This window comes from Nipponia nippon, unplaced genomic scaffold (assembly GCF_047370975.1).
Source record: "Nipponia nippon isolate SJK-2023a ecotype South Korea unplaced genomic scaffold, ASM4737097v1 scaffold_8, whole genome shotgun sequence".
Lineage (NCBI taxonomy): Eukaryota > Metazoa > Chordata > Aves > Pelecaniformes > Threskiornithidae > Nipponia > Nipponia nippon.
In genome coordinates this window covers 38943723-38961459 of record NW_028262402.1, presented here as the reverse complement: position 1 = coordinate 38961459, position 17737 = coordinate 38943723, and the positions used below count along the sequence as shown (strand labels likewise).

The 17737-nt window shown below is 41.7% G+C and overlaps 1 protein-coding gene across 6 annotated transcripts in view; it reads right to left on the bottom strand.

The window, feature by feature from the left end:
• Positions 1-17737, bottom strand: part of TJP2 (tight junction protein 2) — a 69802-nt gene that overhangs the window by 43915 nt on the left and 8150 nt on the right. For 4 of the 6 annotated variants that reach the window (XM_087742662.1, XM_087742663.1, XM_087742658.1 and 1 more), the window contains exon 2: positions 11844-11964. Coding sequence is in view for 2 of the 6 variants with exons in the window: in XM_087742658.1 (XP_087598784.1) it covers positions 11844-11964 (121 nt within the window). In the remaining 4 variants the exon portion in view is untranslated. Of the gene's footprint in view, positions 1-3768; positions 4000-11843; positions 11965-17737 lie in introns of those variants that run through there. The other 2 variants (XM_087742664.1, XM_087742661.1) reach the window with 2 other exon arrangements.

The window sequence follows — 17737 nt, the reverse complement described above, 5'->3', positions numbered from 1 at the left end:
TTCTACACAGAAACAAGAGTTCTGATGGCATCATCTAAGGAGCACACACACACGCTACCGATCAGCTATGCTACTGTCACTTCAGTTGCTTTAAAAATGTATTGATTTAACTCTATGAACAGAATAACCAAAAGCGTTGACCACTTTTTATTTCTGGAATAAAAATTACTTAGGAGAACAAAGTAACCAAAAATGTAAATGGTTTTTCATCCTGTTCTGCAGCTCCTCAAAAAGCTTCTGAAACACTGACCGGACAGAAGAATCCTCAGCCCTGGCCACCAGAAGAAACCCACATTATCCAGCAGATTTCTGCAGTGCTGGAACACAGAAAGAAGAGCAATCAGTGCCAAGCACTGACCCTGGCAGCAAGCTGCTCAGCTCAGTCAAAGGCCAACAATTTGCCTCTCACAGCTTTGTTTGTGGAGCCTAGAATGACAGTCTAGCTGGACATCCTGCATTCTGTCCAAAAAGCTCATACTGACTAAGAATCGTAAGGGGTGAGCATCCAAAATGCTTTCCCATCACAGAATAGGCATGCATGTGCAAGGGAAAGATATGGCAGGCTGAGTGCATACGTTATTAAGTAATAAATAAATAATAGATAGGTGTATCGTTTCTTGTAGCTGTGTAAGTCAGTAGATCACAGCTGCTTTTTTGCAAGACTTTTTCTTTTTTTGATATTGTGCAAGAACCATTTATCCAAAATTCAGTTGTGAAACACTGATGCAGTATTGTTAATCAGATCTAGAGACTCCAGCAGCAGAATATGTAAAAAGGTATTGCTCTCTGGTTATTTAATAGGGCACAACACGAGGCACAAACACCCGGAAAGCTGCTCACAATCGTCTGCTTGCTTAGTTAGCTGCTACCACCATAGGCCTTGAAGAAGCATTTTCATCTTTATTGTGTTTTTAAATTACCGAATAGAGATGCCTGGAGGGTTCATGAAGGCATCTCTCCTGCTATTTAGTAAGTCAGATGATGTTTTATTCTTACATAGCATCAAGAATAATCACATGTATATATTAGTTTCCACTGGACATTCCAGCTAAGATGCATTCAGGAACACAATTCTGCCGTAAGGCTGATCTTTGCAGCACGTCTGCCTTATCAGCACAGATCACACAAAATTCTTGGTGAGTTCTTAATTTTGATGGTAAGAAATACATTCCACATAAATTTTTAAAATACAAAGCGATTTTAAGGTAATTTGCAATTTTAACACAGTCATTAATTACACTATACTATTTGGCTCATAAATTATATATGGTTCAGGCCATTCAAAAAAAGAGATTCCTGTAGCATCAATGACATCAGTTTCCTAAGAAAATACTGCAACTTACCACTTTCTGTTACACAAAGAACTAAAAAAATGTTTCCAATGTCAGTTGAATCTTCATTTGTCTTACAGTTCTAGTAATCACAAGCTGTGAAAAACAGAATTCTTAGCATAAATTTTGTATTGTTTGCATAGCTTCATTGGAAGGAATGGAAGTTTCTAGAGGAAACTAGAAATCATAGCTGTAGTATCTCTCCAGATTATTTTTCTGTCTTTTTCTACAAAATAATGAACAAACCGTTGTCTTTATAGAACAAATACAGTTGTTGTCTTGTTAATAAAACTGTAGTATAAGGAATATAAACATTGCAGGAGCCACACCGACAATTTCTCCCCACTTAAGCTCAGTACACATACAAAACATAAGCTTTCTCACAGTCTCAAATAATAGGCAGGACGAAAGATCAGGCAAAGCTCCCTTTTTGCTGACAGAGAAGCTGCCACTGAATTCATAGCCAACACACCCTACTTCCATACTGCATGGACTCACAGCTGTGAAACAAAAAGAAGCTGCATCCAAATAATTTAATTTCTATTTCTTTACGTGAAAGGCTGACCTGAAAACAGTTTGAAGAAACCCCATACGCTTAGTAGAGACCTGACAACCCACAGTTTTTAATCAAGCCAACAGAATTGTTGTCATTAACTTCAAAAGGGCAAGGATTCCACCAATATTGATAAAAGCAGGTCCAAAAACTGTTGCTATTTGAGACAAACAAGAGCAGACTGAGAGCACTGTCTACCAGTGGACCATTTGCTGAAATACACTGCAAGGTCTCTTACTTCAGGAACCGCTCCATACTCACCATGATTTTGTTTAAATGAAGTATTTAAGCAATAGCCATATAAAGTGTACATCTGTAAATACAAGCTCTGTAACTATTATAGCTCACAAGAGCAGAGTCAGGCTTTCCATCCATCTCAGGTCAACACATTCAAACCTCAACCGCAAGAGACCTCTGCAAGGCAAGTCACCAACACATTGTCATGGATATTTATGTTTCTCTCACCAGAACCACCAGCAAATCATTACACCTACTTACTAAATGTACTGCAGCAACTGAAGTGTCAAATAAAATGGGATCTGTGTCAAAGAGCTTACAAGATGGGTTCAGAAGAGATGAAACAGACAAGTACAGGAGATGATAAAGACAACAGAACAGGAAGGGTGGAGTAGAGTGGAACAGTTATCCAGATCAACTGTACAACCTTTGTGATTTATTTAAAAAAACAAAAACAAACAAAAAAACAACAAAAACAAAAAACCCAAAACCCAACAAAACAAATAAACAGAAAAAACCCACCAACTCAAACACACACACTCTGGAAATAAATACATAAGAGAAAGTATCAACCAGTAGTACACTCATGGCCAAAAAATACCCGTAATGTGCAATATGGGATATTGGCCAACACGTGCAGACTCCATACACAAAAAGGATACTAATTATTCTACAAGCCACAAAACAAACCATGAGGCATAAATAAGTTCTGTTTACGGCTTCCACCTACGTTTTAGCGGGGGTGGGGGAGATGACTATGGATAAATTCAGTTCCCGGCCCGCTGGCATGCACACCACGCAGCCTCTCCAGTCCTGACAGCTGCTGCCTGCTACCCCTAGGCGCTTCGTAGCTGTATTGATTACTGCAGTTCAGCAACAGGAATAGGAAAACACGTTTTCCCATAAAAACTGAACAGTCTTTAAAAAAAAAACAAACCACCAAACACAAACCACAAACAAAAAACCCAAAGCAGGGGCCAGGGAAAGGGAGAATAGGATTTTCTTTTTCAAACTTGGGAGTTTTTTTCTTCACAGAAACGGGGGCATTTTTGGTTAAAACAGTGACCTGAGCGCAACCAGTATTTAAAACCTAAAATTACGCTTTGTCTCCCGGCGCTCAAGAGGCAAGGAAGAGGCCAGCCTTACGGCGAGGCAGGCCCACGCACCCCAGACCGAGCGCCCCTCTGCTCCCGCCCGCCGGCCTGAAGCTCCCCGCTCCGACCTCACCGAAAAAACCCACGGGATTTCCACCGCCCGCCCTTCGGCTCCGGCAGCCTCGCTGCCCAGCCCCAGGCGGTGGGGATGAACGGAGCAAGCCTGAAGCCCGCACTAACCCAGTCCTCCCCCTCATACGAGCGGCTTCTGAAGGGCGGGTGGTCCCGGCCTGGCTCGGAGGCGGCCCCAGGTACACTGAGCGGGTCTGAAATACACCTGTAGGTAAGCGTTACACACACGCTCCTCACAGGGTGCCACAGATGCCCGCCCCCGCCCGCGGCCCAGCTCACAGCCCCCGCCGCCGACCTCCTCCTCTGCCCCCTGCCGCAGCGGGGTCCCGGCCGGGGGGACACTACCACGGCCGGGCGGGGGGTGACAGCGGGCGAGGCCGCCAGGAGGAGGAGCGCGGTGGGCGCGGGGGAGGCTACCGACCTGCTCCGCCCCCCCGGCCGGCTCCCGTGGTTCGCTCCCGGCGGAGCCCTGCGTCGCTCCCATAGTAACATCGCTGGCCCTGCCGCGCCGTCGGCCGCTGCCGCCCGCGGCCCCGGGCGCTAGCGGTCAAATCCGCCAGCCCCGGGCGTGCTTCTCACCCGCCTCGGCCCCGCTGCCCGGGAAACCGGTCGAGCCCCCGGCCGGCGGGAGCGGCGCGGGTGAGTGGCCGCGCCGGAGGCCCGAGCGGCGCGGCGGCGGGGGCGGCCGGAGCCCGCCAAGGACAAAGACGGCACTGAGGGGCCCGCCACAGAGCGACTTTGTACTGCCGGGGCCCGGCCGCCCTCCACCGCCAGCCAATCAAGCCTGCAAACGCCTCGGGGAGGCGAAGAAACGTTTTCATTCTCCCTGCGATGAAAAGAATTGTTATTCTCCGTTTACAAAAATATTTCTTGTATTCTTGCCCTTGGCAGCGGCCAGTAGCTGATGCCTGTCAAAGGGTAAACGGGAGAGATGGGCCTTGTGGCCCAAGCCCAGGCAGCATTTCTGACGTGAGGCTTTTGGACAGTATTCACAGCCTGGTTTTGTTGAACAGAAATGCACCAGTCATTTCTGCCTTTTCTGTTTGTTTTTTTAGGAGGACACGGATTTAAAAGCCCTCACACACCTGATGGCTTCCCCAAGTCCACAGCCTCAGCCAGGTTTCCTTCCCACCACCTAACAGCCCTTCCCCATCAGTCTCAAAGTCAACGCTGCTGCTATTAATTCAGAGGCTGAATTGCTTGGTTTTGAGGCTGTAATTATGTACTTTAAAAAAGCATGTTCTTGAGGTAATGGTATTCTCAAGAGCTTGCAGAAATGACTGGTCACTGAAAGCACTACAGAGAAGACTGGCAGAAGTTCAACCGCACTTGTATTCAGAAATAAAGATTTCTTTACCAGTGCTACCGTCTTCCTAAAGTTATATTATTTTGGGTGGATGAGTCAATACTTGAATCAGCTCTTGGAAGCAAGAAATTAAGAATGAGGACAAACTGTAAGGGAAGAGCTTTCTTAAGCCAGCGCTTTAAAAAAAGGATGCAAACAGCATGTTACTTTGTATGGCCTACCCTCAAATTTGGAGAGAAAAAAAGCAGAAGAATGCCAAAGCATGAACTTTGCTCTTATTTTGTCTGATCCCTCCTCTCAGTTTTACAGTTGATTGATAACATCCAACTTTTATTGCAACACTAGCAGTCTGGTATACGACCAAACTCCAGACCACTTGGAAAAATGAAGCACAGGGGGCTGGACTCCTCACGCACATGGGGTTCTGTGATAGCATCTGGCATCAAGAATTTCCCCATGAGACAGAGCAGGGCAAGGCAAAACAGCTGCCACTCTCTGCACATCTCTGCAATCTTGAGGCAACTTCCCAAAGGCAACTTCCACTGGCTGGCAACGTCAGCACAGGATATTATGCCACAGTGTCAGCAGAGAAAGCCACTGTCCAATACTTACCTCCTTGAAATGACAAGAGACAATGAAAACAACATGAACTGTTTTTTGCTTTGGTAGGATATGGTAAGATTATTTTGCAGACGACTATGTAGTTTTAGATGCAACATCAATCTTTGGTTTTAGGCGGATGGCAATATACTTTTTCAAAAAAGAGAGCAGCTGTCAGACATAAGGTGGGACAGGGAAAGGAGAAGCCACTAGATCCCTGTGACTGCAGCCTCTTAACGCACATATCAAGTTCATGGCAGCATAAAGTAGAGCACCAGCCTCCTGCAGCCGCCTCCCTCCACACAGGCTCTGGCAGAAGATGAAGAGCTAGCATTCCCGATTCCCCCACTAGACACAACCTGTTGGGGAGGGCAGGCAGCGCCAGCCAGAGCAATGTAAGGGTCTGCTTATCCTGTCCAAGGCCAAGGAGGATTACTTCTTGTTCCAGACAAAAAGCTGTGGCTTGGCCTAAAGCCTCCTTTCGGGCATGTTCTGTGACTTTATCAAAGCTACCTGGTGTTATCACTAACAGTGGGGTTATCAGGCTATACTTCCCTGAGCTGTAGGGCAGCAACCAAGGTTAACACACTCAGCTAGCCTGAGGTAAGTGCAACACAGATGCAGGAATGCACAGTTACACAAGAAAAACAGGCTGGTTTTCAATCCCTCGCCACAAATCATCACCTGGGAAGTGCCTACCAGTTTGCCTCCATTCAATTTCCTGCAATAACAGATGAAAAACAATCCATTTGGGCTCATAAAAATATTTCCCATGTTTATCCATAAAATTTCTCACTTCTAAGAGTGCAGAGGACACACATGTTTTCCTGCTTTCTTATTTCTTTTTCTCAAACCAAACAGCTACCCTTCCACAATGGGCAGATAAATCATCCCATACCAGCCCACAAATGTGAGCAGTAAGTGACCTCTAGCGCTTAAGCTCATGCTAGAGCTTGGCCAAGTGCCCAGATCCCCATACTGATGGCATGGACCAATGTAACTATCAACGTCATCACAATTTACAAGTTACTTATCCTCCAATTCAACCGCAGAGAACAGACCTTCAGGCCTTCCTGGGTACTTTCTGCCCTTTGACTGAGCTATCCTTCCAAGGTGGATATGTTGGTAGGCTTTACAAGGGGAGGATGATGCCACCTAAACCAAAAATGGAAGGATACAAAATAGCAGTGCAACCAGTGACAAGAGCTGCAGGAATTCCTCCGGCACCACGCGTTCCTGCCTCCTGTGGCAGGAAAAGGGAGAGCAGGTACTCAAAGCACCTAATACACCTAACAGCTATTCCATGGGAGGACAATATCCCCATTCTCTTTCCCTTGTAAGCTGAAGGAAAACAAAACTAAACCCCTAAACTGCAGCTCAAAGAAGCACATCTTTAAGTGTATTATTAGATATAACTTCTCCTCCCGACTCAGCTTCTCTTAAACGCCACAAGACTCTGCATTGTGGATCACGAGTGACTATACAGATTACATACAAACTAGCCAAAACTGACCTGGGACAGCAGCACAAGCAGAAGAGGGGCAGAAGACCCAGCAAAATAGCCTGTTCTGTCTATGCAGGTCTCTGCACACTTCAGAGTGTTTCGAGGCACGGCTGCATGCGCTTTTCACTCATTATCTCCTTTTGAAACGGGACATGCAGGTACAGTTGTAGTCAGTCCTGGAAGGGATACTGCATTGTGGAAAGTAAAGGCCAGGTACTAACACCATGTCAAAATTACATTAATTGGGCTATAAATGTGCAGCTCTGTCATCCTATGCCGTGTTTAGGACCAGCTATTTTGCATGTGCAATAACTGTACAAAGCAGTATCATATGCAGAGGATTTCATTAAATGTTATGTAGGTGTGTAGAAATTTTAAAATTAATCTCCATGGAAAGGTTAATTGGTATTAACTCTATGAGAAACATGCAAATAACTTCTAGTGACCACATTTCCCATTGAGATTTTCAGTTCAAGTAATCAAGGCAGACATTGTTTACCTACAATCAGATTGAATCTATGGTCTGTGTAGTAGTAATTTAGAGAGATCACTTGCTGTAGCTCGAGTCATGCAAAACCTAGGACGTATTCCATAAATTATCTAATGCTACTGTGAATGAAGCAGTTGTGCTGCTTCCAGCATCAATAGAGGGAACACCCATTTAACACTACACTACACGATGCAAATTTAAAACAAGCGATTGTCTCTCAGTTACTCTTACCAACCAAGTAAAACTATTCAGCAACTTGCCTGCAGCAACCAAGATTAGTTACCGTGTTGTGATTCACGTTCTCGCCGCCTCCTCTATCAAGCCTTTTAACTGGCCCCTCTGACAATCAGTTCTTTTTTTTTAATATGTTAGAGTTCAACACTTAGTAGTGCTGCTAGACAGCATGGCAAACAGGCAACCTCCTTGAAGAACTGGGAACTGATTTCAGCAAGAGATATTGAGAATGTAGGCTGCTAGTCCAGTTGTTGAACTGTCTGAACAGAGATGTCAGTTTTGCTTGTTTTTAAGCAAGTGTTCATGATCCTCTGATGAAAGGCACTGTAGAAGTTTCTAAAAATACCATGTTGCCAAACAGCCTTTCCCCCTTCCCTTCCAGGCAATCTCTTCAGACTGGTGTTTGTCATCAGCCTGCAAAATCACACAAATCAGTCAGCCCAGTCCTACTTAAATGATTCATAAATCCAATTACGGCCGCTTCTTTATATAGTAAGCTGGGTCCTAACAGATTCAACCTTCAGGATTAGAGGATGTGTAGGTAGCTGACCTCTGACTCTTGAACTGCTCAGGAGCTACATATGGTTCAAACACATGGCTCTATATTGGGGTTAAGTCACATGTATGGCATTGTAATCTGAATCTCTTGAGGGGACTGGAGAAGAGAAGAGAAGCCATGAAAGCCATGAATACTATCTTGGCACTTGTTACCATGTGTAGAAGTGAATCCAGTGGAGGGCCACCAAGATGGTAGAGGCTGAAGCACTGGCCCTGCAAGAGGAGGCTGTGGCAGCTGGGCTCGTTCAGGCCGGACGAAGGATGGTCTCGGGACACCTAACAGCAGGTGCTGACAGGGGGAGATGGAGGAGATGCAGCCAGGTTCTTAACAGTGGTGTGGGTGGGAGGACAGAAGACGATGGGCAAAAGTTCAAACGAGAGATTCAGATGGATATAAGGAGAAAATTTTTCCCTGTGAGGGCAGCCAAGCCATGGACCCAGGGCGCAGAGAGACTGTACCATCTCTGTCCTTGGAGGTTTTCAAACCCCAACTGCGTGAAGCCCCAAGCAACCTGTTCTGATCCCACAGCTGACCCTGTTTTGGGCAAGAGGCTGGGCTACAAACCTCCTGAGGTCCCCTTCCACCTGAATTAGCCTATCATTTCTGGGTTACTGCATTACTCAAGTGCCAGCTTAAAGCAGAGTGACATGTTCATTATCCCACCCCTTGTCTCTGCTTCCCAAGTACAGCTTGTGATTATGCAGCATAAAGATTTTGCCATGCAGCTTGCAGAGTCTGGTAGGTTTGCCATCTCTGGTCTAGTGTAAGGATGCACAGCTATACACACTTTCCAGGTTTCAAAGCAGCAATTCTAAGGCTTTTATTTTAGAAACCACAGACATCCCTGGTAAAAACACAAACCCCAACATAAACAGTATCCGACACTTCATACATACTTTTTCTGGGGTAATCAACAGTACAAAATCCTCCATGGCTCACCTGGCCACCTATTTTGACCTTCTAATGGTAAGGATTTTTTTTTTTTTTTAACCTAGACATACAGATTTACCTGGACGCTTCAAATCAACAAAATTTAAAACACGTAGATAAAGATTTAGAGCAAGAAGCAGCACTGTTCTAAGCCAATTATAAACTCAATTTCAAGTTCACAAAACAGAAAAAAAATTACTGTGACAAAACACTGTTATATGCTGAAAACTAGGAACAGCACTAGAGATATTAACAGTATGAAATACAGCACTACAGTGTATTTTTCTCAACAGTTTTGAAATATTAATCATCAGTTCTACTAGATCTCACACACCACAGGTTTATTCTGGTGAAAAACAGCACAAGACTGCTTATTTTGTTTGTTGCTACATCTCTGCAAAGAACATGCAAATTAGAAAATACAGATGTATAGGACGTTCCACAGGACAGATAAAAAGCAGCACGAGAATATGCAGAGGTGTTTGATAGTAGTCAATAAAGCATGATAGTGGGAAGAATAAAGAAACACAGTCTATTTATTCTAAACACACTTTCAGCTGTGCAATGTTTTAAACTACACTGCAGTGTCTTGAAAATTACACTGGTACGTAAGGTAAGCAAATGAAATAGTGCGACCGAGTGCTAGAGAATGAAACAGGGACTTAACAGTCAGTCTACCAGAACAAACCCCCCACCCCGTTCCCCTACGGACTATGCAAATTGAAGCAACTTTCTTTGGCATAAGCACGTTGACCTCTATTAATTTAAGAAGCTACAAAAGCTAGTACTGTTATTCTAAAGAATGAAACAACGAAGTCGTTTAAACAGATCCAAACCACACAAGTGCGTACTCTTTTTCTCCTCAAACGCTACACAAAAGTGCGTATCAACGCTTGGAAGGAAATCTCTTCCCCACCCCCAACTTGTTCATTTTAAACAGAAGGCACCACATTGAGCACATTCTGTTTGATCATTCATCTTGGTTACATCTCATTTCCTTTCTCTCTTCTCCATGTTTCTTGACTACTCCTTGCAAGGCTGTGAAACAATCCTCTGCTTTTAGCAATTTATCTGCCTTCCCTCGCTAGAAGTCAAGCCCTATGACATCAAAATCTTTACCACAGTGATCAACTCTTATGGCTCAAATTAATTAAGACAACACAGTAAAGAAAACAAAAGGTCCCATTCTTATGGAGATCATTATACTTATTAAGAACAAGCAAAAGAATATGCAGAATGCACAAGACCTAACATACACAAAACTTTCTTGTTCATTTTTTTTCTGATACAGAGGTTAATTTAAAAAACAAAGCTCCAGACAGCAGTTCTTCAGCCAAGTTAGTCGTTTAGAGCATTAAAGCTATTCTTCAAAGCTCTGCCTCTCCCCATCCTATTTATACTGGCAAACCTCCTGCTGACGAGTTCATTAAGAAACAAAGCCATTCTGCAGCCCTATTCAGTAACAGCAAGGTCCCAGCTAGGGTACTGTGCTCGCTTTTGGGTGCTGCTCTGCAGGAAGGACTGAAATGAGCTGGTGAGAGTCCAAGGGAGAATAGCGAGAACAATCATCAGGGAGAAAGCAGATGGACACAGCCACCCCGGTCATTCACTTGCCAGTTCCACAACTCCTGGGACCCCACAGGCACGGTGGCTACATGAAGCTTCTGAGGCATCTTTCTCTAGTCAATACATGGTTCTGGAGTTTCTTTCGCTAAGGGTTGGGCTTGCAAGTACCCACATTCCCTGGTGTAAGGTTTGCATACCATACTATATTCTTGAAAGTTTTTTTATTTTGAGGAAAATGCTACAGTCTGCTTGAGACCTCAACTGGGACATTCCTGTCTAGCTACACTTCACTGATATTCTCATATCATATTTTCCCGTCACACAGTGCCCTAAGTGAACAGGGCTTGCTTGTTTGTTATTTTATATAATGTTAACTTTTTTTTTTGCGCTTTTCTATCATGTCTCTAGACTCTTATTAACTAGCATCCTCTCCCCTCACTCCCAGAATATTCAACTAACAGATGAGTAGCTTTAGTTAAGTATATCACAAATTAGAAAAACAGGACAACTGATACCCACATTGCCAAGTAAATTACTAAAGCAGCAATAGCTACTGATCTCTCAAGAATGAAACATAAGGCAATTACAGTTTTGCAACACACCAGCATAAAAACCCTTTGCTGTCTTGAAACTGTCATCTGTTAATGACTTAGAAAAACAAGCCAAGCATGTTTGATCAACACATAAAACTAAGGACGCACTTTATATTCTCTCTGGAAGCACTTGAGAAAAATTTTAAAAAGCAAGGTTAAGATGCCAAAAGGATTATATTTACCTTAATGATGTACTGTAAGAAAATATGCAGCAAAACAACTCTCCCTGTGTGTGGCTATTCTGTTTCCCAGGACTCTACTGAGTCACTAAGCAATTCCCATTAATATTACCCTCCATGCTTAAAGTTATTTATTTATTCCTGAACCCATGCTAAATATTTAATTTGCTGAAGACATCACCATAGATTAAATCCATTCTTTACCAATGTTTAGCTAAGAGATGAACTAGTACAGACCTGTGCACTATTATTTGCATAACTTCAGCAGAATATTGAGTTCATTTCAGAAGTCTCGCCTCTTCTGGAGGCCTGTTGTCCATTATCAAGCTTTCAGCAAACGTGTGCGTGCTCATTGTAAGTTGCTTTGGGAATCCAAAAGAACTAGTTCTGATTTACAAGTATCACTCTATTAAGTACAGTTTCTTAAAACCTTTTAAAAACAGAGCTAAAAGAATGAACGTTACAGCTAGCACATGACAAGAATCCGTCATTTTAAACTAATGGCCAGTTCTAACTGTTGCAACTTGACTAGTACCTTGTGAGGAATGATGATTTTTGGGTGTCTCTGTCTACTTGCTGCGAGATGCTTTGGGCTTGATGTACAGCTGTGCTCCCAGTCCCACTCACAAGGAGATGGCAGTGCAGCAGTTTGCTCCCTGAAAAACAAAGTTTCATTTAAGTCATGTATAATCACAAAAGAGTGACTGTGAAGCCTGGGACACTGAAGTCCTAGTGATAAAGAGGATATAAAATATATTTCCCTGGCTAGTTTGGCATGCTTTAGCTTCCCTGGTAATCAAGTGGAAACAGTGCTTGAATAAAGGATATACTTGGCAATATTTACACTTGCAGCAACACTGCAAAGTTCAATTCAAGCACTGTCCCTCCTCAGGCATCCACACAAGCCTGCACACAAGGTAATGATCCATTTTTGCAAACTAAAGAGGGTAGAGATAGGAAGCATGCTTATATTCCCTTTCTTGCACTGGTCCTTTCCGCAAGGCATTTGGGCTTTTTGTTTTAATTTAGTCTTAGTCTGATAGTTTAGCTTGCACAAGATTGTACAAAGTTAAGCTAGTAAGAGCACTGTATCTTAAGCATAACCTCAGTAAGAACAATCAGATACACGCACTCTGGTGACTTCAATTGATAACTTAACAACTCCAATTGCCAAACAATAGAAAAGAAACAATTCCCAATGTAATTTTCTACTTCTTCCCCCACTCAACAGGCCTCAGCTACCCCTCTTCTGCACAAGCAGTATCTTAACTTCCATTCAGCATCCCTGTCAGAGTGCTCCTCCTCTCCCCCACCCCTTGTCCTAACCCTTGATTATCCTGTGTAGGAAAACAGAAAATGAATGGTTTAACGAAGATGAAGGAGGAACTTTTGACAGAAATAGAAACAGAAGCCAGTGGTTAGGGTTTGTTGCTTGGGTTTTGTTTTGTTTTTAAAAGAAAACCAACACTCATCTTGATCATCTTAATTCCTCTCAAAGAGCATCTTTCCAAAGTGTTCCATCTTCAAAAGATGGAAGTCTATAGCCAGACTTCCCTGGGAGAGTACCTTATCCATACTTGTAATAGGTTTGGGTTTGTTTTTTTTTCTCTCCAATGTATATGTGGTTTTTTAAATTCTGCTTAATACTCCCATTAGCCATTTCTAGATAGCAGGACAGCCATAAGAAAGAGATGCTGAAAGAATTCTGCAGAACTTCCCCAATTATCTACAAGTCTACTCCACATTTTACTGATGTGTCTTGTGTGTGGCGCCCACTTTTTCCTAGGCACAATCATAATGAGGGCCCATGTTCAAAAAAGCAAACTTAAAAGTTCCAAGATATTTTAAAAATACATTTGGTCTCAGAGTAATTTCTGAAAAATTTCAAAAATGCAAGCACCTGCCAGACATCATGTTGTGAAACTAGAAAGTCCTTTTCCCTCTCTGCTGATTCTTCCAGCATAAAAGTATCTTTCTAAAAGTAATAAATTACTGTTTTAGATCAAGGCATGATTTCTGAAGTCACAGAACAAAAGGATGCTTAATATGAGTTTCCATGATCACCAAAGAGCAGCAAGGAGCTGTGCTGCGCATTATGAACAAACATCAGCTTTATTGTTCCAGGCTGTGCACAGAATACTATTCTGGAGGCTGCAGGGAAGTTACACAAGCAAGCTAAACCCAAACTATCACTGCTGTCATTTTGCCTCTGCACGAAGATGCCTAAAGTTACAAAAATCAATCTGTCACAGAAATCAGATCACTATTCCAAGCAAAAATGGAGGCAGAAAAACATACTTTATAATGCCTTTGATACGGAAATGTAAATGAATGCCTTAGCAAAACAACATATTTGCCTTTCCTGCTTTCTTTTGCACTTTATTCTGGGTTTTTAATCAGGATTTTCACAACTTTCAAGGACGGCACGGGAGCTGGCATCACACTCCAATGCTATTTTTTATTTTAGGAGATGATTAAGAGAAATAAAGGAAGTATTTGAGTTAAGCATGCAACTGAATTTGTGCAGTGAAGAGATGACAGATGAGGACCTCTAGATCCCACATTGAGTATTAGGTTTTGGAAACTGTCTCATTATGGTTTGGCTGGTTTTTTTTTTTCCCCTCTATACACGCGCACACACACACACACTTCTAAACCACCTTTTTTATATGAACGTGACAGGGTACCTCTAGAGTGATAAGCTGATGTTAGCAAAGTGAGTTATTGATTTGGTTATGCCAGTTGTATAGAATAAGCAGTCTGCAGCTACAAAAAGAACAGCACTTTTTTCTTCAACTCACAGTTCACTTTGCCACAATTGCTGGTTACCAACCTTCAGTTCCCTGAAGGTTTTAATGAAAACATAAAAGGGATCCCTATTACAGTCCAATGACAACAGTTTTTCTGCTTTTGTAAAACTGTTGGAATGGCAAATCCAAACATAATCCAAATACATCTTAATCAGTTTGGAATTCCAAGTGTGTACAACAATCACATCAACTAAACCTCTCCCAGAAAGGAGGGAGATGCCTGATTAAGAATGTTGGAAATAAAAACAAATATTAATGGGGTAGTGTCTTTTGCACTTTGATACTAACGCTCAACAGCAGATGAGAGCCAAGCAGTCCCAGTCACAAAACAAAAATAATGGATGCTAAAGTTAGCAAGTTTCATTGTTAGATGGCTCGTTTCAAGCTGTGACTCTGGCCAAACAAACCTACTTGAAAACAAAGAGGAATTCTGCAAGAATGTACCATTACTTTCCAACACAGCTCCTCAAAATATCAAGAGCAATCATGCACTGTTTTATCAACATGTAAAGAGTGGCCGCAAAATTCAAAGAGATTGGCATGCAGATAACTCAGATGAAACAATCAAAGGAAGTCACAGTCTAGGACACTCTACTGTCCTTTGTCCAAACACATTGTACTAAGAACCCCTTTTAATAGGCAGATTTTTAACAAAAAGCCATACAAGCACTCATTAACACAATACCAGAAACTTAGGACCAACCTGAAGAATACTTCTGTTGGTAAGAGGCTGGAAACTGTTGGCATCAGCATATTTTCTAGACTAGTTTTTGTGATTTTGGTGATACAACTCAAAAAAAAAAAAATCATATGGTGCAGTGTATTTTAATTGCTTTTACTGTTGCTACCACCATCAGGGGAAGTACTCTTGTGGAAAAATTACAGGATAAATCTGAGTTCAGTTATAGCCAAACAGTCACAGTTTTATTCCAAGCTTTTCTTTGAAGTCTTGCTTACACAAAACTATTCCAAACCAGTACAAACATATTAATTGCTCTTGAACAAATGCCTCTCACATTTTGCACTCATCTGCAATATTTGAAACAAGGTGACAGCATTCTAATGTATAACATAAATAGGAGAGACTAGAAGGGCTGTGAAGACTCCCACCCATTGATGCTACTCATAGTGGAAGGTGGGAGAGAACGACAACCCACTTTCACACACACCATAAGTTTTTGAGGGAAACAGTTATGAATAGGAAGAATTTTCTGAAGCCTAATACTCAAGTTGTGTGGTACAAGAAAGCACTCTGGATTGTTTTTAACAAAACCAGAATGCTTGGTATTTCACATTTTGAACATTAATTGACTTCTCTTCTAATAACTACAACTTTCCTTCAGGGAAACAGTATTCTTAACTATGATGAACTCTTGCTTCCTAGCAGAGAAAGAAAGTTGCACACACAGAGAAAAATGTTCTTCTTTTCCTCTTTTGGAAGCCGCTAATTCTCTCATGGAAAAAACCAAAATATGTATATTTTTAAATGGGGGATAGGGAAACGCAAACATACATGCATCAGCTCAGTAGTAAGCAATAAACACAAAAGAACCATTTGATTTTTCATTCTGATGAGTATACACCTGTTTATCCTTTCTGTTCTTCAGCAAACTCCTGATTTAGAAATAACACCTTCTCCTACTTATTCTACTAGCCCAGGACAAGAATTACACAGAAATCTCTAATGAGACCACAAAGTTTAACTGCAGAAGATACACCATTTGTAAAGTACAAAAAAAAATAAATTACCTGTTTTATGCATGACTCCTCTTTTCCGATAACAAGTTTTAAAATTGCATGATTCAAGGTGAGCACAGGTTTTCCCACAGTTATTCACTGATTGTTTTTTAACACTTACCCTGGATGTTGCCACAGATTTGCATGTCTACCCTCAGGAAGCAGCTCCCTCTTGTTAAGGGGAGTAATACCTATCGCTGCTTCTAAAATAGTTATATATTTCTTGTACCGCATCCTGCCTCTCTCAAGAGTTTCACCACGCTAAGTTATCATCCAAACGCAGATGCTGCAACTTAAGTCATGCCTCTTCACTTATCTGAATTGCTGCTTTTCAGAACATGCTGCATAAAAATAATGCTTTTCCCCCCTCTCCCAGGCTTGAAGAGTTAGCAGGAGAGAGAAACCAAAAGAAAAACTACCAGATTCCCCTGAAACGTCATTGTTACATAATTCAATCTTTGAATAAGACACTAATGAAAATGATTGAAGAGACAATCACGGTTCTAAGCCTGGCCGGATAATGCACACTCTCCAATTGACTAATCCTTTGCTAAATCTCTGCTGCCTATAATCTTTCAAGTACTAATGGAGCACTAGGTAACTTCTCTGTCAAATACATCCAGGGAATAAGAGAGATCTCCACAGAAAACTTGAGACTGTTTTAGACACTGTGAGAGACCAAAATAGCTTTTGCTTCAACTTTTCTTCTCAGCACCAGAAAGCTCTGTACATTGGAAGTGTTAACAAGGGGTTTACCTATCTGTTCAGAAAAGGCATGGAGAAATATTTCCTTACATGACTTGTACAGAATTAAGAAAGCTAAAGACTCCCATGATGATACCTGCTACTCATTCAAACATACCTCACACAATGCCAGAAGCCACTTTCCATGCCAAAATTGTTCTAGCCATGAAGTAAGTAACTGTGCACGCCAAAGACCTCAGGTACTAACTACAAAGGTGAAAACAGATGTACATGTTGAAGTAACTGACATTTTGGAAATGCTGCAGCACTGCCAAATTGCAGTACTAAAGGAGATGTTGTAATGTTGTTGTAATGCTACTTAGATACTAATATAGTAAGATATGAATGTTTTATATATAATTACATATAGTATATAAATATTATGTACTTATGCAGTAATATAGATAAAAATGTAAAAAGAAGAGATGGGATGGGAAGACTGAAGACTTCAGCTACAACTCCCTCTAAACTGTGCATTTTAGTTATTCCTCATTATTAGACATGTCTCTATTTCTGTTGGGGTGACTTTGTATGGCATGCTACTTATTTAGAAACTACTAAGATGAAAACCACAAGTTTTCATTACTTATACTGTAAAATACTCAGCTCTTAACAACAAGATCTGCATAAACATTGCCAGGTGCTATATTACTTACAATCCTGTGCTACCCATATTTGGTGTTTAATATTTAGCCAAATTTGTAGGTTATGTTAACACATGTACACACTGAACTCTCTCAAGTTATTACTAAACAGTCATCCATAGGACTGATCTTAGAAGGGCAAAATAAAATTAAGCATTTTTTAGATTCACGGAGTACCACTACAAAAAACTGTCAGAGGGGAAAATTTAGTTTTCACCTGCCTACTTGCATGCTGATATGTAAGGAATATGCAGACTGAAAATTTGTGATTTATTAAGAAAATTAATTAATATATTAAAAACACAGAAATGAAATTAAGCAAAGAATTACTTTTCCAGGTCTTAACTACAACTTCAAACATCTGTATACATAGTATTAAGAAGCTTAGGAAAGCAAAGTACTACTAGTAGTCTGCAAGCACATCTAACGTCATTAAGCCTGCATGTATCCTGACTTCTGATAGCTTTGGTAGCTCTATTGCAAAGGCAGTCCTG